Genomic DNA, 24,300 nt, shown 5'->3' with positions numbered 1-24,300 from the left:
ATCAACAATTGCTAACTGATCATGGAATAAAGGAATTCCAGTATCCTTCCCTTCTCTCTCTCTCTCTCTTTTAAATGAAAAACAGAAAAAGTCATTCAGAACTTAGTCATATTGGTTCAGCTGTTGTAACCAAAGACCGATAAGATAATAGAAGTCTTTGTGGTTGTTCTGTACTGAAATCCTTTATCTTTATGATGCACTTGGGGGCTCTTCAGAGTGGAAAGCTTTTTAAACTGCTGTTGGAGTTAAAACTCAAATTAGATGCCTGTGTACAGGAGAAGGAAGCTCTACAGACAGACAGCACAAAGTGACTTTTATCTTGGAAGCCCTTCCATTCGATTGTTACTTTCTTCTCTCTGTGTTTTTTATCCTCACTGTTTATTTTTGTTGCCTTTGTTGCCCTGTTTTGTGGCATTTAAAAAGCGACCCAATCAAACAAGGTAAATGCTAAATGGCTGGCCGCAGCCTGTGAAGTAGAAACATCACAGTCTATCTGATGTTTGCTGCAGTCCACAATATTAGACAGAATGGTTTAACCAAGTTATATGTCTGGCAATCTAAGAGGAAATACCATCGCTTTTATATCTGGCATTGTGTTTTGCTACACACACACACACCACACATACACACATTGAAGCTGAAAGGGTAATTGATTTTATTGAAATACTAAATTTCTGCCCTGGTTATTATTATTTTCTCTTTTAAAAAGTTTGAATGGTTGGTTTTGTTGCTTTCAATAGTTGATGCTCTGCAACTCTGGGGATGTGCACTCTTTTTAATGTGTCTATGACCTAATCCTCTTACTTTGTATTTTGATTTACTTTGTCAGCATTTTCCTTAATGGATTAGAAATAAAATTTCAGAATAGTGTTTGCATGTTAGATGATAAAAAAGAAGAAATACTGGTTCACTTTCTTTAAAATGCCCAGGTGAAAATTTCATGTGTGTATGAAAATGTATTGGAAATGAGGAGAGATGACAATGCATGTATGAATGGTATTGAATAATATTAAGCTAAGGAAAGATAATTGGAGTCATCAATGAATTAATTGTTCTGTAGTCATTTGTTTCACTCATATCTATATTGATTAACAAAAAAGGCAGAAATTATTGCACATTCCACATCTGGGCTGCTCTACAGTATCTGTAATACTTATTTGTTACATTCATACCTTAAAGTAAAGCTAAACTGCAACTTAAAAATGGAATGTGTAAAGTGTCCCTGTTGGTTTCCTGTTATAAAGCTTGTGCATGGAGTTAGTTCAATGAACCACCCCCCCCCCGGTGATTTCAGGTTCTGAAACTACATAGAAAAAGGGGTGAAACACTTTTAAAAGCCAAGAAAAATAAAGAGGAATAAGGGAGGAACTCTTATGGGATAGAATAATGGAATAGCTTCAGGTGTCGGGGCAGCATAAAACACAGGTTGCCCACCTGTATGCGCTCCAGATTGCCCCCATTTTCCATGCATTTTCCATGGACACCTGTTTGATGTTTGCTGCTGAGTTTGCAGTTGATGAGGAACTGCAGACAATCCTCTCAAGGGTAGCTGCACAATAAATGGCTGGTTTATGATCTGTGCATTTGCAAACACATGTTTACCTTCACATGTTTTTTGTGCATGCCTACTTAGAAATGCATCTTCCTGTATATGCAGTGGTGGCTGGTGACCACAAGACCTGGTGGGTCTGCTAGGAGGTCACAGAGGTATGGCCATGTTGTTCTGGTTTTCTACCTATTCTCCTCTTGTACAAAGATACTGTGGACACTTGATTGCAGTTGCACAAATAATTAGTACCTGAGTAAACTGAAAATTATCTTACTTTCTTTCTGAAGGGGCCCCTGCTGTCACAATCGCTTTTCTGCTGGAAGAAAAGTTGTGTGGTCTCCACCTTTTCTGGTTCTCTCCCTATCTCCCCTCCTTTGCAAAGAAACAGCGGACACATAAACACTGCAGTTTTATTAATACTTGATTTGTTTTTTGTTTCTGTTTTTTGTTTACCTTTTGTTAAGGAAAAGTGTCATTATCTATCTATCTATAAAGGTTTCCACACATGCTATTGATTTCCCCTCTGAGACTTAAGATTTTGAATATAACTGGTAAAGGAGTCAATGGATCAAATTCAGTAAATCTGAAGTCACTAGAATAAAGGTCTCTTAGAAAAAATATATGTCAAATTTAAAGGTCCTTCCTAACTGAAGACCATTTTGTGATAGAGCCAAAGGTTAATAAAATCAGTAGTGAATGTGGCAATTTTACAGATAAGCTATTCACAACAAGTGTAGTTACTTGAATAAAAAGCTAATTCAGTTCTAAAATGCCACATGCAGGAGCTGTGAATAGCTGCTTTTAGGTGCTTTCTGGAGGAGGATAAAATACAGAATCACAGCACTCTTCTCTCCCAGCATCCCTGGCTGCCTGTAAATTGCTCTGAATGGGACTGTGGGCTGACAGGCTCTATTAAGACAAACTGCCTTTCTCATCGGAGAGATAAAATAAATCAGGTGTTTAGTCAAATTAAAATACTTCAGCTGGAGCAGGCCCTGGGGAGCACTGATCCACCTGACAAATCTGAGAGAAACTCAAGACAGATGTGATTTGGGGATAAGGAAGACCCTGCTGGAAAACTGCAGGGAGGGGGTGATTGTAACAGTCAGTGTCTTTGGAGTTAGAGGATAGATACAGTTTAAAGACAGACACAGAGAGGTGAATCCGTAATGTGTAACGTATTTTGAGATACTTTATGAAGAGTATTTTTCTGGCTTTACAGCAAGTGCATTTTGAAGATACACTAGCAATGTTTTTTATTATTATTTTGTTTTAGATGCCATTTTCTGCTCAGCAGAAGAGTTTATTTACTGGTAATTTCTTAAGGGTATCGTAGCACTTGGATGGCAAACAAATGATGACAGCACACAGTTAAATGATGAGAGACCTTGGCTGGCCCAGCCAGAGCCGCTCAATCTGGTCTGCATCCTTAGCAAGTTGCTTTTTATTTCTATCTCAACTATAGTAAAAGAAAAGTGGGGGTGACAGGAGTGAAAGCATTTCCATTAGAATGAAAGCATTATGATGCTCTCCTAGTTCTCTAATCCTGCTTTTGATAGAATATATGGGAGCATCAAAAATTAGCTAGTTGTGCACAAGTGCGAGTTGTATCATTGGCCGTACAAGACTGCATTTGTCGAAATAGCTTAGGGGATCCAAAACTTTCATATAAGTGCTATCATATAGCAGACAGAACTGCTGTCACATTCACAAGAGTGCTGCTTTATTCAGGGCTAGAAGTGATATCGAGCTCCATGAAGTGGATGCAGAAATTTGAATAAAAGAGTTGAGGAGTGTCTCCCCTAAATCACACAACAGCACAGTGTATTTAATGAACTGAAAACATACATATATTAATTTCTGTAGTATAGTGGTTACTTCAGGTTCTTGAATGGAAGAAATTTTGTGTGCCATTGTTTGTGCTACAAAAAAGGAGAAGCAATTCTGATGGATAGTGGTATTTTATCATGCCTACAGAAAAATAATTCACAATTTAAATGATAATTAATACACCTTCTTTCAAAATTCATATTTAAATATGTATTTTGGTACATTCAAAGTATCAAATTGCATTGCAACATTTGGAGAAGTGCATCATCTGGTGGATAGCTGTGTTCCAATCTGTACATTAGGCAGATAAGGCTGCCTTCTATAGGAAAATCGGACTCTTGCCTATATGCTGCTCTCTTATATTTATCCTGATGTTCGATGGCAGCATAAGTGCTATGCATCCTAAGCCACTCTCCCAGATGGAACAATATTTCTTCTCTTTCCCCCTTCTATTCTGGGGGTTCTGCAGACTTTCCTAATCAGAAGCGGGGGGGAAAGTCCAGTTGCACTAATGAATAGAATAGAATAGAATTTATTATTTATACCCCACGCATCTGGCTGGGTTTCCCCAGCCACTCTGGGTGGCTTCTAACAAAGTATTAAAATACAGTTGTCTGTTAAACATTAAAAGCTTCTCTAAAAAGGGCTGCCTTCAGATGTCTCCCAAAATCCGGTAGTTGTTCTTCTCTTTGACATCTGGTGGGAGGGTGTTCCACAGGGTGGGTGCCACTACCGAGAAGGCCCTCTGCCTGGTTCCCTGTAACTTGGCTTCTCGCAGTGAGGGAACTGCCAGAAGGCCCTTGGCGCTGGGCCTCAGTGCCCGGGCAGAACGATGGGGGTGGAGACGCTCCTTCTTGTGCTGGCTTCATTGAAACCAGCTCTATGTATTTATCTGCCCTATTTGTGTAGAGCTGGTTTGGGGAAGCTTTGTCCCTCCACATGCTATTGAACTACAAATCCCATCAAGCATGGCCATTGCCAGGGATGATGTGACTTGTAGTTCAGCTACATCTGGAGGGGAAAGGTTCCCCACACCTGGAATAGAGCCTTTAGCTCCGTTCTGATGCTACTAATAGCCAAACCACAGCTTGGCAATCTGAACTGCTCTATCTGTTGCACATATTCCTTCTTCTCCCTCCTCTCCATCCCTGTGCAAATCCCCACTTGCTTTCTTGGTAATCAAAAACTATGGTTATAGTTTTAAGTGAACTGGCATAATGAGTTCCTGTGAACCATAGTTTGCTCTTAAACCAGATGTTTGAAATTCAGATTGGAATTTTATTTCACTATCTGGTTTAAGAATCAACTGTGTTTTGCAGAAACTCTAGCTACATTTGTTCAGATGTAACAGTAAATCATGCTTATTGCTAAATAGGAAAGGGACAGGAGAGAAGTATGTATGCTCACACAGGAATGTCGTGTATGGATAAGTACAATGGCTTGGCAAAACACTCTGTATTAGCAAAGTTACAACTAAATCAGCCCATTCAGTTAAAATGATGATGATAGGGAATATCCTTATATGAAAGCGTTTCCATCTCTAAGATGTTCTCTCATACCTGATAAGATTCTAGTCTCAAACTGCTGGGCCCTTGAAATCCTGCTACATAGATGCTGCTACATGTGACAAGCCCACAGAATTGTGAGAATTGTTACAATGTCATTGCAAAACTACCTCCTTCCCCTTTTTGGATAGGCACTGGAATTACATGATAACATTGCCAAGGTGGATAATTACAAAAACACACACGTTAAAGTTAATGATTTGTGAGAGCTGACCTTGTATTTCTAAAAGTTCAAGTTCTAATATCAATTGTGGTACATATGATATGACACTTGGAAGATGGTAGATCCGTGCTTGCTCTTTATCTTACCTATTTATTTACAATAAATGGTATATATGTACATTATATATTGTTCACAATGACTGTGTATAAGGATTTCTTTATGCAACATTACACCATTAAGCTTTTTACCCAACTGTTTAATTTTATTTGGGATGCCTGGAACCCTTTGAAAATAAACCTTGGAGATGTTCTTTGTTTCACCTAGTGTAGATGAGGTTGTTGAATGGCAAGAGAAGAAGAGTTGCCTTGGGGATTACCTACTAGTTTGTACCTATGTTCCCAATTACCGTATTTTTTGCACCATAACACTCACTTTTTTCCTCCTAGAAAGTAAGGGGAAATGTCTGTGCGTGTTATGGAGGGAATGCCTACGGGTGGCGGGGGGGGGGGAATCTGCTGCAGTCATGAGCAGAGCATCCATGGTTCCCCTTCCTTCCTCCTCCGTGGCTCGCTTTGAAACAGCAAAGTGGGAGAAGAGCCGCTGAGTGGGGAGGAGAGAGGGACAGAGACCCTGCTTCTTTAAAGGAGCAAAGCGGGAGAGGAGAGGAGCCGCTTACACTCATGTCCGGTTGGTTCCTTTAAAGCGAGCAGGCTCTCTGTCCCTCTCTCCTCCCCACTCAGCTCGCTAAATAGCAGCAAAGTTTTTCAGCTCACTAAGCTGGGGATGAGCGGGGAGGAGGGAGAAAAGCAGAGCCTGCTTGCTTTAAAGGAGCAAAGCGGGAGAGGAGAGGGGCCTTCTCCCCTTATACACCTCTTCTTCATTATTAGCAGCATCCTTCACCCACCCACCCCACGCATGCTCCTTATTCCTTGAGTGCTTTTTCTTCCCTCCCCACTTAAAGCGTGGTTACAAAGCACGGATCCACATGGATCCTCAGGAGTTTTGCACTGGGTCACCCCAAATTCACCATCAGATCACATAGCATGTCCATGGCTACATCTTGCACCAAAAAAATCACGCACCCACTGTTGCCTGGAGCCGCAGTGGTGCAAAAACGTGGTTACAAAGCATGGATCCACATGGATCCTCAGGATTTTTGCATTGGGCTACTCCAAACTCACTGTCAGATCACATGTCTGTGGCCACATCATGAACCACAAAAATCATACATCCACTGTTTCGTTTAGAATATTTTTTTCCTTGTCTTCCTCCTCTAAAAACTGTGTGCGTGTTATGGTCAGGTGCGTGTTATAGAGTGAAAAATACGGTACTTTACATTTATATTATTAGGAAGCTTAGCTTGAATTGGTTGACCTTACTCTATCTTTGCTTTGTCTCTGTGAAGTCAGATAAGCTTAATGACAGTGGCTTTCCCCCAATCCACCCAGTGACCTGCCTGGCCAAGTTGAACTTTGAGAGTTGGGCTTGGAGTTATCACATCCAGTTTCCACCCTCTAGCCACTGCAGCTCACCAGCACTCAGTTTTGAGGGTGCTTGGCACCATTTTGAAAGTCACAGTAAGATCTAGTAAGTGATCCTCTTGGAACAGATTGAATTCCCAGATCAGTCAGTCATACATGTATGCAAATCACTTCTTAGTCATTGGCTTACTTCATATTATAAGATTAATCATGAATTTAGCTTCAGTTATCTTTGAAGAGAATCACAGGCATTCAGTTAACATGAGTTAAGGTTGTGGTACAGCTGTTCTTATTACAAAAGTCTAAAATGGATGTGTCTAAATTAGCCTGTTAAGTGCTTGATCTCTCACACACTTTTTTTGTGTTAGCTATTCCAGGATAGAAGAGCATCTCTAATCATGTGTCAAAGTAGAATTTTGTTTTCCTTGCCCAGCAGATTTTCCATAGAACATGCATGAGCTGAGTTTGATTTCTTCTAGTTACGTTTGCTATTCTATTCCTTCAGTGCTTTTATCAATTGTTCACTTTGGTTCAAGGTCCCAGCATGAGTTTCAAGGCATGACTTTTCACTATTCATAATATATAAATTGGGCTTGTAGCCTTAAAGTTGTAAAATCATAGTTATTCTCGTATTTAGATTTTCTTCTGATATAGTAGTTGCAAGGCGTTATAGGTTCTTCAGTATGCATGGGTTGATGTACAATATATTCCACCATGGATTTTGCAGTCTGATAGCTTTGTAAACATTTGTATACATATTCTAGATCACACTAGATATTACAGTGCTAAAATATTGTCTGTGTGATTTTTTAAAATGTATTTCTCTTTCCTCTTGGTTTTGATGTATCAATGTATGGTTCATTGGCTGTCTGTTTTGTTGTGAGTTGCTTTGGGTTGTCCTGGGCAAGATAAAGTGACAGACAGGTTTAATAAATAATAAATAATTTTGTGATATAAAGTGCTGATATTGCAGGAATATATAGATGTAAGCAGGACAGTGAAAATATTCTGGTTCAAGGTGGGCATGTGGCAGAATGATCAGGTATCTCAGCTGAATAAATTTAAATTTGCATTTATTTAAATAAGATTCAGCTACTCTTAGACTGTGGAATCTCACATGTGCATCATATGCTTGGTAACTCTAGACTGCAGGCAGTCACAATTAACATGTTAACAATTAACCCATAACCTTTAAAGCCAATGGAATATTTGTCACTGAGTTCTATACTTTGTATTAATTACCAGCTTCTGGCATACTTTCAACAAGCCTCTAAAAATCTTTATCTGTGTTGTCATTTAATCTGGAAATGAATTAGTTTTATATTGTTTTAAATTGTTTATATATTTATATATGTTTAAAAATTGTTTTTATATTCAGTTGTTTCAAACTGTTTTTAATATATGTAATTTGCATATATGTCATTACATTGTAGATCACATTCCATATCATTCATGGGAAGGGACTCATTAATAATAATAATAATAATAATAATAATTTCTGCCACTCCTTTGTTGATTCAGAGACTCATGCGGGTTCATGTCAGTATACGTTTGCAAACACACACACACACACAAATTCTGTGGTATAGATTTCTTAAAGCTAGAACCAAAGTGTGTTTCTAATGCATTCTTTTGTAAAATCACAATTACAAAGTTGGACAGATTTAGATTTCTAGTTTGATACACTTAGCAAGGAAGCTGTGTGAAAGCATCCATCAATAAGGACCATTCATGTAAAGAAAACTGAATTTCCCACTAAGTTTAAATCTTGTAAAATGAATTTTAACGTAAATAAGAAGGCTCACATTATGTTTCTTTCATTCTGAGCCCTATTTCAATACCTACAGGTTTAGTGGTGCCTATACACACCCTTTATTAAGGCTTAACAGGCATGGTTTCTTAGTAAGAAAAATGAGGCATCTCTTGTAGAACTCTGTGGCGTGCTCAGTTCTTGGTTAATACTGGAGATCTCTGAGAAATTAGCAGCAATAATTAAGTTGTTTTCCTTATTAAGCAGGATTTTTTTAGTCATCTTATATTTTGTTTGTTTAAAAATGTATAATGGAGGGAAAATTATGTTAATCTATTTGTGAATTTGGTAATCCATTAAGGAGTCATTACACTGGGATGGAAGGGAAAGAGGGATTTGATATTGCAGAGTACATAATTAATTACTCTTGTCAGAAGGGGGGTAAATTGTCTCTTTTCTGTTCACAGTATATAGTGACATTCCCTATCTTTCAGAATACAGCAAAAACACAAGCAGGATTTACTGGTACATATTCTAATAAAATAAATATTCAAACTGCCATTTGTCAGATACAAAAACTCAGGTTATTTCCTTTTTGTTTCATTGTTGCTGTCTACATGTTATTTATTCTGCATTTCCCTATCTCCTTTAGGTACACCTGAAAGCCTAGCGGAAAAAGAGCGACAGCTCTCTACCATGATCACCCAGCTCATCAGTTTACGGGAGCAGCTTCTGGCTGCCCACGATGAGCAGAAAAAGCTGGCAGCATCACAAATTGAAAAACAACGGCAGCAAATGGACCTTGCTCGCCAACAGCAAGAACAGGTGAGCAACAAAACAGCAACATATGAAAATGGTTTTCCCCCCCCACACCCAGAAAAAAATTCTACTATTTCTTAAATCCACTCCCAACCAAAAAGGGTCTGGTATATATTATTTGCAAACAAGAGACAAATAACTGTACTTTCCATGATATGCTGGCTTTTCATAGCCTGCTACTTGTAAACATTACCTTTGATAATACATGTGTGTAAAATACTGCATTATGAATTTATATCCTCCAAAAAAGTTGTAAAGAAGGAATAAATTGTAGCAATCCTTGAAAAACTGTCCATGTTAGAATTTCAATTCTCCATTTTCAAAATGTCCAAATGCAATGAGGATGTGTGATAAGGATACATTGTGAACGAGGTTTGTCCAGTATCGGAAGTGGGTGATAGAAAGAATTCATTTGTTTACTTAGGAAAGGGCAGACGGGAACTTGTAAGGGCTCAGTGAACCAGGAAATGTTCTCACAAACCTATTAATTTGAATAGAATTTGTGCCAGAATAATATCTGCTGGATTATGCCTCTACAGTAGATTCCAACATACCTGTCAAATGGATATTTTCCTGTCTGTAAGGCTTGCTTTGTTACTAGTTCCTAAGCAGGTGATTTACAGCATCTTAATAAACTTTGGCAAAAAGATCAATTAACTCTCTTTCTCTGAGCATTATATCTTAAAAAGAAATGAAAAAACAAAAATCCTACACACACCCCACCCCACCAGCCAAATATTGGTAAGGACTAGGAGATAAACAATATTCCATGCTGTCTGGTGGAAAACATTTAACAACAAAAGATTCCATTAGTTCCTTATGCATTAGTTTCAAATTAATGTGCAGTTTTTAGAAATCTGACATTATAACTAGAATTATCTTTTCAGCTAAATATGTTTTATAGGGTATATACAGCAATGTATGCTCTGTTGATTTTAATGAGTTGTGACGTCTTGTATTTTATGTGCTTGAATATTTGCCCACATGTAAGGAATATGGACTCGTCCCTAATGGAAAATAACATAAAGGAATACTGTAAAAAATCAGAAGTTAGAATGTCATTTAGCCATCCAGAGATGACACAGTAATTAACTATTGACACTTGTGAATAAGCTAGCACAAATTAATCTTGACACATTTGCAGACGAGTGATATCTTACAGTGAACACTTTGTAATTATATTTCAAAATGAAAATTAAATGACACTTAAAACTAGGTTGTCATGCTCAATGAAGCGAGCATGTAGCTCAACCAATTGGCAAATAAAATTCAGAATTTGAGCCACATGGTGCTTCTGTACCAGCTTTTGCGGTGTCAAGCCCTATACATTGAAATTGTGCTATGGTAATTGCACTGTAGTGTTTTGGATGCCTTTTTCAATCACACCACCATCAATATTAAATGCCATGGTAGTACTTCACTGGTTTCCATAAGGAAATGAATATTCATTTGATCCTATATTGTACTTAGAACTGCAGTGAGCTGTGCACTAGCAAATTGATCTCAAACAAAATCAGTCCCCAAATTATACAAAGCCTTTGTCATTTCTCAGGTCCTAGATGCAAACATTTCTCAGGTCCTAGATACAATGAGGCTTGTATCTGCATGATGTATGGATTTGTTCCTTTCACTAAATGACGAAATGAATCTTACACCTGTTTTTATTTTTACAAAAATAAATCTCTCTCCACATCTTCAAGATGCCTTTCCATGGTAAAATTCAACAGTAAGAGTAGAAATCTTACAATTTTCAAACACATCAATTTCGAAAGCAGGGTAAGAACAGTATAAACTAAAACAAAACAAAAATCACTGGCAACTTTTTCAAAAATTCACAGTCTGCTGGTACACAACTCTTTAAGAAGGAATTCCCTGGCCACAGGGCAATTGAAGAGAAGGCCATAATGTGTCACCACAGTTTCAGCTTCCTTTTACATGAGACCTTAAGCAAGGCCTTGGTCTGTGGAGCTGCTTCAGACTCAGCAGAGTCCGTTTTTAATTCCTCTCTCATATATGTAAAATAAGGCCCTGCTTGTAGAAAACTAACATGTCAATGAGAGAAATTCTACTTTAGCTAGGGTTTTCCCCTCATGCTTTAGTTTTCTATGCATGTTTACAACCACAGTCATTCAAACAGGCAGTCCCCTCACTTGCATTCTGAAGTGCTTTCACTCTAACAGGTTGAGCTACTTTATTATTCTGAAAGTGTAACTCTGTTCTACCTATCATCTTTGCCAACCTATTCTATTTATACTGGAGAAGGAAGCAAGAGCATATAGCTAAAGCACAATATTGTGCATTAAAATTTCTGAGGGTCCTGGGAGAGATGTGCATTGTGCTCTTATTATATCGAGAGTTGATTTTGATGTGCTCTTATTATGTCATTAAAATGCTTTTCCCCTGGTGACATGAGCATTTTCATTGCTCTCTCGTGGCCATGGCATTTGTGGAAATTTTGTGGAAAAGTAATTGCTTTAAGTAGGGATGTTGCTGAAACACATGTTTAAGTTCTCAGCTCAATGGTGAAATATATCCATAAAGCTAAAGACAACGTTAAATTCTCCTCCTGCCCCATTAGTCATGCTACCACAGCAACTTGGATTTGGTAGCATGTGTTTGATTATGGAAGGCATAGTCTTATTCAGACAGTTTTGTATGACCCTAATAATAGATGAGAAGAACTAGAGAAAGGGCTTCTTACATCCCCTTCAGTAATCATTGGATGGTTTGTCAGGAGCAGGCTTCTTCAACCTCAGCCCTCCAGATGTTTGGAGACTACAATTCCCATCATCTGGAATTCCCACTGGTCCTGCTGACTAGGGATCATGGGAGTTGTAGGCCAAAAACATCTGGAGGGCTGAGGTTGAAGAAACCTGATCAGGAGAGTTGCTCTCAGGCTAAGCATATTACTTTGGTAATATGGTGTCGGAGCGAGAACAAAATTTAGTGCACCCACTACCACCTTGAATATTTCTTAATTTCACAATAATTCATTTTGGTACAGTTGCTTTTTAAATGGATCTTCTCAGTAGGCACCCTAAACAACAACAACAACAACAACAATGTTCCCCTTGGCTCAGTGCCCTGTGTAGAGGATCCACACTGGTACAAAGTTGTGGAAGGCTGATCTAGCTACTTCTAAGGGAAGCACTTTGGTACAGTAAAGGTGCAAGTTAATGACAAATGGAGAATAAAGAAGTTGTGACGTGTGCTTCCCTGAGCAGAAAGTTCCAAAGTGTTGATGTGATTACTGGAAAGGTTATGCTCTGATTTCCCACAAATGTCACCTGCAAATAGGAGACGTCCTAATGGTAGGGCCTCCCCTGCTGGCTCAGAAGCCAGGAGAAACATAGGGAAGGAAGCCCTCTGTCATGTATGCAAGGTCCAGCTGAAGCTGAAGCTTTGAGAATGAATACATGTAGACTTAACTGACTTCAAGCCCTGTGTTTCAATTACTTCAATAGTCTTTAAAGATAGGTTAGTAAACAATATATTTAAACCTCGTTCCAATCTTTTAGTTAACTCCACAACAAATGTGGTTCGGTGAAACAAAAAAGAAAAATCTTTGAAATTATCATGAGGAATAAGTAGGAACTTGTTTTCACTCAATAATATTGAAGCCTCAACATCACTGTTTTAATTTAATGGAAAATTTATTTCTAATAGATTGCAAGACAACAGCAGCAACTTCTGCAACAGCAGCACAAAATCAATCTACTGCAGCAGCAAATTCAGGTCAGTGTGTTTTATTGCTCTCTTCTGATTATGCTTAAATTCCATTTAGTAAAAGGGGAAGCTTTACAACAAAATTGCTTTTACCCTTCTAGACAAGCAAAGCTTCAAATCCAAGGAGGATTGTCCACATTAAAAAAAAATTAAATTGTGATAAATATTTTGGTGTAGCCTGCCTTTTGTTAATAAACAGGTTTTGTTTGAAAGATACGCATTACTTTTAAATCTTCCTATTTAGCTGTAAGATAAACAGGCATTTTAACTTCTGTGCTACAGAGGAAAAGCAGTGATTCAATTGTTGGTTATGGATTGCTTTATTACAACCAAGACTGAACTGCTTTATATTGAGACAATTACGATGGAAAACATCTGCAGCTATTGCTGTGTAGGTACATAAGTACCAAACCCCTTGTAGGCAGCAATGTTTATCTGCCGGGGCACCAATTCAAGTTTTAGTGGTGTGTGTGAGAGAGAACAGGAGCATTCAATATGGTCCAAGGACCCACTCTTGGATATATTCAAAAACAGATTGTGAAGAAGTGTTATATTTTGAAAGCATTTGTTGTGGTTATTTTCTTTTCTTTTAATGCCTCATCATAACTATAGCAATGTTATTACCACAGGTCAAACAGTCACCTATAAAAAGCCAAAAGGGAATTGTATTTGTACCTTTACAATACATACTTAGCAGAGGCTCCTTTCACTCTTTATACAAATAGTTCGATTCATAGAACCAGTGAGATGGTCAGGGACAGTGTTTTCTCAGAAATAAATCACACTGATATAAAACATGGAGAACTTCACCTCTGTGTGGCATCTGTTAGTAATAGCTCTTCTGTTAAACACAGGAAAGTACTTCTTAAATGTAGGTTGCAATAGTAACTTAACTTGATTTCCATGATACTAACTTTCAGCTGCCTAGAGTGGCTGGGGCAACCCAGATGGGTGTGGTAAAAGGTAAAGGTAAAGGGACCCCTGACCATTAGGTCCAGTCATGACTGACTCTGGGGTTGCGGCGCTCATCTCGCTTTATTGGCTGAGGGAGCTGGCGTACAGCTTCCAGGTCATGTGGCCAGCATGACTAAGCCGCTTCTGGCAAACCAGAGCAGCACACGGAAACGCTGTTTACCTTCCCGCCGGAACGGTACCTATTTATCTACTTGCACTTTGAACTGCTAGGTGGGCAGGAGCAGGGACCGAGCAACGGGAGCTCACCCCGTCGCAGGGATTCAAACCACAGACCTTCTGATCGGCAAGTCCTAGGCTCTGTGGTTTAACCCACAGCGCCACCCATGTATGGGTGCGGTACAAATAATAAAATCATTATCATTTCAAAATAGGGTGTCAGACACCAAGATCAGAATCCAGTGTATTGGAAAAGGGCTCCCTCCATGAATTTTATTGCTTGTCTTAACCATGGTTAAGCATAATATAAGCACAGCAGTTGTGGCATTCCCGCCCCATTCCCTTAAAAACACACACATTTTAAACACCTTTGCTTGTTGTTTTGGACACCACTGCAAGTGGCTGCAATAGCAACCTCTCAAGAACCTGTTCCCAAAAGCATATTAAAATATGCTGTAGCATTATTCTGGTTAAAAAATTGATTCTGCCCCATTCATTCATTTCCCGACAGAAAGCAGTTTGGAATTACAGAATTGTAAGTTGGAAGGGATCCAAAGGATAATCCAAATGACAAAATGGGCTGGGTCCAGTTAAATAGTTGTGCTAGAGGGACCCAGCACAATGAGTCCTGAAAACGTGATAGGGCTTTCCCCCACCTTTCCTCCCCCATCCAATCAGCTCTGGAGGGATCAGGTGAACCCCCAGAATGGAGCACAGGGGGAGAAGAAAAGGGGGTTTTTCCATTAGGAAAGCAGAAATGCTTATAGTGATGGAACAATTGTTGTAGCGTAACAATGAATTCTAGTAGTATTTTTCCAAAGGAACTTGGAGGGTAGGAATGGTACAGAAACAAGTTAGGATTTTTTAAAGACAAAGAAAAGAAAAGAAAAGTGCTGCTGTTGCCTTTCAAATTTCTGCATAATTCCCCCACATCACCCTTACCTAGTCATGCCCCCTCTATTTGTGCTTTGATTTTGACCTGGTTATGGCTAGTTTTAAATTAGCAGTCTGTTATCATATGTGAAAGCTCACCTGCTCTTCAAGCGCTACAGTCCAGCAAGGATGGTACTGCATAATATTTCAGAATATTAGTATAGCTTTAAAGCCTGGCTTATCACAGGGAGATGGTTTCTCCTCTTGTAGAATGGGATGGCGCGAGACAAGAAGCTTATCAACAATTTGCATGGTTGCTATTAATTCTTGCCAGCATTGTAATAACTTCTGCTTTCCAATACATTTTCTCCAACCTACCTCAGGTTAGTCAAATATATTGGAGAGGGAGGTTCAAGGAGGAAAGTGTAGAGCAAGTGACTGGCAATGGTGACGAACTGAGGATGTGGCTGGCTGTGGGGGAAGTAATGTGCATATGGAAGATGCAGAAGGAAATACAATGGTCTTCTCTGTTCTAAGATCTTTCAACAACTTCTTGTCACAGTCTGTGGAGGAAATGTCTGCACTGACTACTACACAAGTGACTCAAGGTTCTCTGCAGATGCAGAATGAGTATGCAGTGCAGATAATGAAGCAGAAAGACCACGCTGGCCAAATTTGTTCAGGGATGCAGCTCTTGCAAGTGGAACGGGAGAAAATTCAAGAGTCACAAAAGGGGCTCAAATTCAGCTTGAGGAGAAGGCTAATGCAAATTTGAGGAAATTTTGAGTAGGAGCTGACCATAACTAAAAGCTCCTCAACTGCATCAAGCAGTATTGAGAAAGAGAAACTGAGGCAGAAAATAAGCTTCAAGTACAAATTGAAATTAACAGATCCAGTTGGAAGAACACAGAGTCTCTGAATTAGAAGTTGCAGGAGAAGGAAGCGAGCTGGCTGAAGCTAATGAAACAATTAGTGTGCTGAATGGAAATATATCAGAGTTGCAGCGGAACTTAATAAATCAGGAAATGCAAACGAAGAGCCACGAATCACAGAAGCAGGAACTGACTGAACAGCTGAATGTATTACACTGAAAGAGAGAGGGAGAGGCCAGTCAGCAAATTCAGTCTCTACAAGGAAAGGTAGCCCTAACGACTGGGAACAAGCAGAATGTTCAGGATCTGGAACAGAAGGTCTCCTTGTAAGAACAAGATGTTAGAATGGAGAAGAACTTGGAAGACCAACTTTCCAAAATGGAGCAGGAGCTGTAGTTGATCCCATACTGTCCACATCACCATGCACAGACTTTGTATTGCTCTGATGCTGCTTGAGTATTTTCTCCCCCTTTTGTTCCATGGCTTCTCAGCCTATATCTGAAATTAAAGAACTATGGGTAGTTGTGCCAATTTTGCTCTCTAGCTGGACTGCAGTAGGAGGCAGGGATTTGCACCTTTATTCTGTGCCTGATGTCTCCTCCTTGCCTTCTGTTAATTACTTATCCTATTTTCACTTTTGAGGTACCTGAAAGAAAATGTGTGTTTAAGCTCTGAAGCAGTTTACTGTGTCAAGACAGGGGTTTGGCAAGTGGAGTATCAATGCAAAATGATGATGATGATGATGATGATGATGATGATGATGTTGATGATGGAGTTGGTCTTGAGCTCCCTTCTGTCTGCTGTTCGTTCATAATTCTAGCTGATTCCTTGCCTTACTGCCTTCTATTCTGGGTTTTGGTTTTTTTTAAGCAAAGGTTAACAGGCATGTCACTGAGATCAAGTGACAGTTGCTTTTCCTAGGAACAACTAATCTGCCTCCAATCCATCTTGTTCTAAACATGTTTTCCCACTAAGTTATGGAGTTTAGACACTGCCTAACATTTTGTCATTTTGTGCCAATCCGGTTATTTGGGCCTGTTTAGTGTGAGAGACTTCTGTGGATTACTTCTCTCTCTTGTGTGCATTGGGAAAACTCATTAAAGTATTCCAGGCAGGTTAAGTATTTCTCTTCCATAGCATGTTTGCCAGGATTCTGGTGGGCTTTTCATCTTCTCCTGGAGCATCTTGTAAGGAATTGCTTTGGCTGCTATTGGAGCTGCTGAACCAGTGCCATATCAGGCATGCAAACTGTCAGGGAACTGACATCGGAGGAAAGGGAAGTGGTAAGGCTCCCAGAGACTGGGAGAGAGTCAACAGCCAAAGCAGGGACCAGCAGGGGGAGCGCGGGGTCTCTGGAGGAGGATCTCAGTAATGCTGAGAGAGACGCAGCAGCCCAGGCAGGAAGCAGCAGGGGAGAGAAAGGGGTGAGAGACACTTCGAGCGAAAATAGCGGGGAGGTGTCAGAAGCAACTGCAGGGAGACCCATGCTGCGCCGGAAGCTGCCACGTCGTGAGTCCAGGAGACGCGTTTCCGTTAAGGAACTTCTTTGCTGGAAGCGCTTCCGCAGACAGCCACTGTCAGACTCTACTAGTGACTAGAGCAGACATGTCTGAGGAGCTCTGTCACACACAGAGGTTTGTGGGGTCGCACAAACTCTGAAGGGGCACAATTTTAAGCACAAGCAGCTAACCATCCCCTGACAGCAGTCTGACAGTCTCTGTACGCTGCCTGTGCAGGAGAAAGCATCATGAGCAACCCAGTCGGAACCGGAGACGCAGGGGTTGGAGCTGGTCCAAGCTTGGAAGAAAGGTATCAAGCTCTGGAGGTCCAACTTGCGCTGCAGACGGCGAGGCTCGAGGAGAGAAGGGCTCAGGATGCTGACAAAAAGGGGAGAACCACTCAGTTCCCCAGAAAGGTACCAGGATTGGTGCAGAAGTTTGGGGGGGACCCCAAGGATTATCATGCCTTTAGGACTGAGATGCAATATGCTCTGAATGTGCAGTTTGATGAGTTCCCTGATGAGGAATCGCGAGTTGCGTTCGTAATTGGGCATCTTGAGAAGGGGGCGCGGGACTGGGTTCGACCCCTGATGGCAACGCACAACGATATCCTAAAGGACACTATGAAATTCTTTCGTGCAATGGATATCATGTTTTCCAGCGATATTGAGGAAGGGGCGGTACGCAGACAGCTAATGGCTTGCAAGCAGGGAAGCAGATCTGTCCGTGAGTACTGGACTGAATTTACCATGCTGATTCACAGATTGGGGTGGGATTTATCGGCGGCACCCATTCAGATGCTATTTGAAGAAGGTCTTTCTTCAGCTGTGAAAGACGAGCTGGCCAGGAGCCCCAGGGCGGGGTCTATGGATCAGCTGACCAAATCTGCGCTGACCATTGGAGCGCGCCAGGAGGCAAGAGCCTTGGAGAGGCGGGAAGGGAGAGGGGAACGTTGGAAGGAGTTACGCATTCCAGACATTCCTGAGCCAGCTTTCCCGCCGGCAGAGCCGATGGAAATCGGAACAGCCCCCGCGCGCGCAGTTTCAAAGCCCAGTGAGGGGGCGAAGAAGGAGGGAAAGGGAGCCCGGAAATGCTATCTCTGCCAACAGCCAGGCCACTTTGCCAGAGTCTGCCCCCAGAGGAAGGAATGGCAAGGGATGGTGGGAGCTGTTGAGGGGGAGGAGCAGGGAGAAACGGAGCAGGTAAAAGCCAACGCCTGGTTGCCAGCAGGGCACTGCAGCCAGGCCAAAGAGCAGTGAAAGTGCCCCTTCCCCAAGTGCCAGTGCCAGAAGCTCCTCGACCTGCTCTAGTGATTGAAGTGTCGCTAGAGCTGCAAAATGGACACCCCCTAAAAATAAAGGCGCTGTTGGACTCAGGCAGCTCCTGCAATTTCATGAGCAAAGAGTTTGCTGCTGAACACCAGATACAGACTATCCCTTTAAGCAACCCCCTGCAGGTGACCACGATTGATGGCAGGGAACTGTTGGGAGGAGGCGTCAGCTTGCAGACCGTCCCAATGATAATGAGGGTGGCAAGGCACACAGAACTGATAGCGTTTAATGTGGCCACCTTGGGAGGCGCTCCCATTATTTTGGGAATGAGCTGGCTAGCCCTACATGATCCGCTGGTGGGCTGGCATCAAAGAGTGGTTTCCTTCGGTTCCGCACACTGCTTAGAACACTGCAGGGCGGAAAAGGGGTCAGCAGGGGCCCAAGCCACCCTAGCAGGGACGGAAGTGATGGAGAAGGGGAAGGTGCCACCACAGTATGCTGATCTCAGCGACGTGTTCAGCGAGAAGGAAGCGGACCAACTACCCCCGCATAGGCCCTTTGATTGCCAGATCAATTTACTCCCTGGAGCACAGCTTCCTGTAGGCAAGTTGTATGCCATGTCAGACAGGGAGATGCAGGAATTGCGAGCGTTCATTGACAAGAACCTGAAGAGAGGCTTCATCAGAGAGTCCAAGGCAGCGGGGGGTAGCCCAGTGTTTTTTGTGGATAAAAAAAACACGGACAAGCCGAGGCTGGTATGTGACTTTCGGGCCCTAAATGCAGTGACAGAGCCGGCGGCTTTTCCTATGCCCAGGATTGATGATATTTTGACCAGGGTGCGAAAAGGAAAGATTTTTACAAAGCTGGACCTAAGGGGGGCGTACAACCTGATACGTATAAGGAAAGGGGATGAATGGAAGACCACCATGTTCACCCCTTTGGGGGCATTTGAATACCTCGTTATGCCTTTTGGATTACAAACAGGCTCCGCGTGTTTTCAAGCCTTTATGAACCATGTACTGGGGCCTTTGCTCTACAAGAATTGCGTGGCCTTCTTAGATGACGTGTTGGTGTATTCGGAGAATGAGGAGCAACATGTGAGAGACGTCAGAGAAGTGTTGAGCAGGCTGCAAGCCAACAGACTGTGGGTGAAACTGGAAAAGTGTCAGTTTCATACCAAGGAGGTGGAATTCCTGGGGTACCGCTTGTCAGACAAGGGGTTGGCCATGGACCCCGGCAAGGTTCAAGCGGTGCTGGAATGGAAAACACCCAAGACCAAGAAGGATGTGCAGAGGTTCCTAGGGTTTGGAAACTTTTATCGTAAGTTCATCCGAAACTTCGCCCACCTGACGGCGCCCATCACGGACTGTCTCAGCAGCAAAAAGAAGTTTGTTTGGACGGGGGAGGCGGAGCGAGCGTTTGAGGAACTGAAAAGGGCCTTCGCCTCTGACGAACAACTTCTACATGTGGATTTACAAAAAAAGCTGAGGGTCGAAACAGACGCTTCGGACAGAGCCATAGGGGCGGTGCTTCTTCTGCAGCCGGGGAAGGAGGGGTCAGAGTGGCGACCGTGTGCCTTCTTTTCGCGAAAGCTGAACAAATCTGAGAGAAACTACACGGTGCACGACCGGGAACTTCTTGCGATTTATGAGGCCTTCCGGAGATGGAGGCACCTACTAATTGGTGCACAACAGAAGGTGCAAGTGTGCACGGACCATAAGAATCTAGAGTATTGGAGAACTGCGCGAGTGCTCAACCAAAGGCAGTTGAGATGGGCCCAGGAGTTCTCCAAATTTAACTTTGAGATTTGTTACGTACCAGGCCCAGAGAACGTTAGGGCGGACGCTCTCTCACGCAAACCTGAATATTTGGAGGGAGAGGGTGCACCCGAAGAGACCCATGTTATTCCCGAGGACCGCTGGGTGTGTGGGGCGGCTTTGGTGGGGCAAAGGGAACTGGTAGAGGGAACGGTGCAGGATGAATACGCCCAGGACAAACTCAGGGGTCTCAGGAGGGAGGGAGACAAACCCGGGGGTTTTGAGGAGAGAAACGGGGCGTTGTACTACAAGGGAGCGTTATACATACCTGAAGGGGAATTGAGGGAAAAGGTACTCAAGCAACTGCACGATAGCCCCACAGCAGGGCATTTTGGGCAACACAAAACCATGTGGCTGGTTACCAGGGAATTCTGGTGGCCCAAGGTCAGGGAAGATGTGCGGGAATATGTGAGAGGGTGTGACCGATGTCAACGAGCCAAGGGGGAGAGGCGGGCACCGGCAGGTTTATTAGAACCACTACCCACGCCGGAAAGACCATGGGAGGCAGTGGCAATAGATTTCATGACTGATCTGCCCAGGTCCAAAGGGAAGACAGCCATTATGGTTGTGGTAGACCTGTTAACCAAGATGGCCCACTTTATAGCCTGCTCACATGCGGTCACAGCAGAAGAAACCGCTAAATTGTTTGTGGAAAATGTGTTTAGGTTGCATGGTGCCCCCTTGAGGGTGGTTTCGGACCGAGGGAAACAATTTACTTCCAGGTTCTGGAGGAAGCTCATGAGCTTATTGCATGTAGAGGTGAATTTTTCCACTGCCCGTCATCCAGAAACCAATGGGCAGGCGGAAAGAGCTAATGGTGTCCTCCAGCAATATTTGAGGTGTTATGTGAATGACAGAGAGAATGATTGGGTGGAGAAGCTGGCGTTGGCAGAATTTGCCTATAACAATGCAGAGAACGTGTCCAAGGGGATGAGCCCTTTTTTGGCCAATCACGGGTGTCATCCCCGAGCCTTCCCAGGGGGGGAGGGGGAGAACTGGAGCGTTCCTGCCGCAGAACAGTTCGTTGAAGAAATGGAAGCGATCCATCGCCAGCTCCAACTTAATTTAAACAGGGCGAAGGAGGAATATAAGAGGCAGGCAGACAAAACCAGAAGGGAAGGGGAAAGCATTAGGGTGGGGGACCAGGTGTGGCTGTCCACCCAAGGGTTACCATTTAAAGGAGGTTGTAAGAAGTTAAGACCCAAAAGACTGGGCCCATTTGAAGTCATGCAACAGGTCAACCCAGTGGCTTTCAGACTCCGGTTACCGAACCACATGAAGTTGCACCCAGTGTTCCACAGATCATTGCTGTCACCGTATATAGGGGACAGAGAGGGGAGGGTCAATAGGGGACCAGCTATGGAGGAAAAAGAACACAGCTACCATGTAGCGGAGATTCTCGATTCCAGGTGGAGGGGAGAGCAAGTAGAGTATTTGGTAATGTGGGAAGGGGAGCCGGAGTCGGAAAACACCTGGGTCAGGGCAGAGGAGGTAGATGACGAGGTTTTGATTGAAACTTTTCATCAGAGATTCCCTAGAAAACCCCAGCCAGTGGCGAGGTTCCGGAGGGAATACTTCGCCACCACCGACGACGAAGAAGAGTTGGAGGGGTTCGCTGATTCCGAGGTGGAGGAGGATTCAGCGAGTCGGAACGAAGACCGATGGAGGGAATTGTTCGAGACGTCTGAAGATGAAGAGGATTCTTTTAGGGGTTTCAGCTCCTCACCGCCCAGAGGAGAAAGTAGGGGCGGGGGAGAGGGGGGCCCTGGAGGGGAGGTGGATGTCAGGGAACTGACATCGGAGGAAAGGGAAGTGGTAAGGCTCCCAGAGACTGGGAGAGAGTCAACAGCCAAAGCAGGGACCAGCAGGGGGAGCGCGGGGTCTCTGGAGGAGGATCTCAGTAATGCTGAGAGAGACGCAGCAGCCCAGGCAGGAAGCAGCAGGGGAGAGAAAGGGGTGAGAGACACTTCGAGCGAAAATAGCGGGGAGGTGTCAGAAGCAACTGCAGGGAGACCCATGCTGCGCCGGAAGCTGCCACGTCGTGAGTCCAGGAGACGCGTTTCCGTTAAGGAACTTCTTTGCTGGAAGCGCTTCCGCAGACAGCCACTGTCAGACTCTACTAGTGACTAGAGCAGACATGTCTGAGGAGCTCTGTCACACACAGAGGTTTGTGGGGTCGCACAAACTCTGAAGGGGCACAATTTTAAGCACAAGCAGCTAACCATCCCCTGACACAAACGAATATGAAGGAAATGCTACTGTAAGGCAGAGAGGGTGGGATTATTTTAGAAGTTTCCAGCTTTTAGCTTGCTTATAGTTATTGAACAGCCTGCCCTATCCAAGAGGTTTAAGGTGGATTTTAAGTCCTTTCCTTTCACCAAAGAGCCTGCTTCTTCCAATCCTCCTCAGAGGATGATCAGGACTCAGGAGACCCTCCTGGAAAGTGTAGGCTGGGCGAAATTGGCTAAAAATTGAATGGAAGAAGCACATTACACATGAGGAGACACCATTCACATAAGATGAAGGGGCTATAGCTAGGATCCAAAGAGTTTATACACAAACTCAGTGTTTTGTTTTGTTTTTACCTTTGAATGGCTAAGGATCTCCCCAGTAATATTAAATTGCTTTTGAAATTCCAATCGATTTCATAAGATATTTTGTATGTAGCATGGGATGTGCTCTTTGAGAAATACAAATTCAAAGCTCCCCTGGGCATGTAGGGCTAGTCATGTGGTTCCTTGGATCAAGGCCTGCAACATTAATTAGTTGTGTTTCTAGTCTTCCTGGACAATAGCCTGAAGCTGCACCAGTACTTCACAGTTTTATGATGTGCTGTTGTGCTGCAGTTCATAGGCAAAGAACTGATGCCAAAAGTCTGTTGACACAAGTCATACATTTGTCAGTTCGCAAAATGAGTAGGTCCTTTTAAAACAACAATAGAAACAAGTGAAGCCGATACTGATTACTTAGCCCTCTAAAACTTAGGACAATTTAAATATGGTTTTGGTAAATGAAATGGAGCATGAGCAAAAGGCAAAACAGCACTTCTTAAATATGTGCCCCTCTCTCTTCTCTTGACTCTCTCTGTGTGTGCGCATGTGTGCATGTGAGAGAGAATTAGTAGATGATGGATTGATTAAATAAATAGAAGGGGGGAAAGGGAGAAGGGAAAAACAGAGGGATGTCTGGTATGGGATCTGTGTGAGAATGAAACATGGGTGAATAAACATGAGAGGAGGAAGACAGAAAAAAATGAGTGATGAATAATTTAGAACCCTGCATGATCAGAGTTCAACACTTCTTTTCAGAGAAGGGCCTTCAATACAGATTTTGAAACTTCAGACAGGTTCATAAAGGAGAAGACAGCCCTTCAAGTACTTTGGTCACAAGTTGTTTAATGGTTTAGACCAGGCATCCCCAAACTCGGCCCTCCAGCTGTTTGGGGACTACAATTCCCATCCTCCTTGACCACCGGTCCTGTTAGCTAGGGATGATGGGAGTTGTAGTCCCAAAACAGCTGGAGGGCCAAGTTTGGGGATACCTGGTTTAGACAGGTGAGCACTTTGAATCATGTGTGGAAGCTTTTAAGGTTAGTGTTATCTGAATGATAGCACCCCATCAATAGTCTGGTTCCCATATTCTGAACCATATGTCATTTCTAAACTTTATTTTAAGGACAACTGGATTATGTTCCTCTAGTTTAAAACAGAATTGCAGCTAATACTAACGGCAGCCCTTGTGGTGTTCACATTAGGGCGGTCAGCCAGTATGTTCCACTTCAGAGTTGCCACAACCCTGTACAACACAATATCTGACTCATTTGGAAAACTTTGTATCCCTCTGTCACTGGAAGTTACTGTGTCAATTTTGAATGGAATATTTTTCTAATTGTGGCTTAAAGGTTCATTTCTCATCACATTCCCTTCCTACCATAGTGAACCCTGCAGTTATTTC

General features: G+C 42.6%; 1 protein-coding gene across 14 annotated transcripts in view; it reads left to right on the top strand.

The window, feature by feature from the left end:
- SOX6 (SRY-box transcription factor 6) overlaps window positions 1–24,300 on the top strand; it is a 460,580-nt gene that overhangs the window by 282,102 nt on the left and 154,178 nt on the right. For all 14 annotated transcript variants that reach the window (XM_082193371.1, XM_082193374.1, XM_082193373.1 and 11 more), the window contains 2 exons: window positions 8,991–9,163; window positions 12,824–12,892. In XM_082193371.1, the coding sequence (XP_082049497.1) occupies window positions 8,991–9,163; window positions 12,824–12,892 (242 nt within the window). The remainder of the gene's footprint in view (window positions 1–8,990; window positions 9,164–12,823; window positions 12,893–24,300) is intronic.

This window comes from Podarcis vaucheri, assembly GCF_965113315.1.
Source record: "Podarcis vaucheri genome assembly, chromosome: 1".
In the NCBI taxonomy this organism is placed as follows: Eukaryota; Metazoa; Chordata; class Lepidosauria; order Squamata; family Lacertidae; genus Podarcis; species Podarcis vaucheri.
The sequence above is the reverse complement of the archived record's forward strand: the minus strand, read 5'-3'. Positions and strand labels throughout refer to the sequence as shown.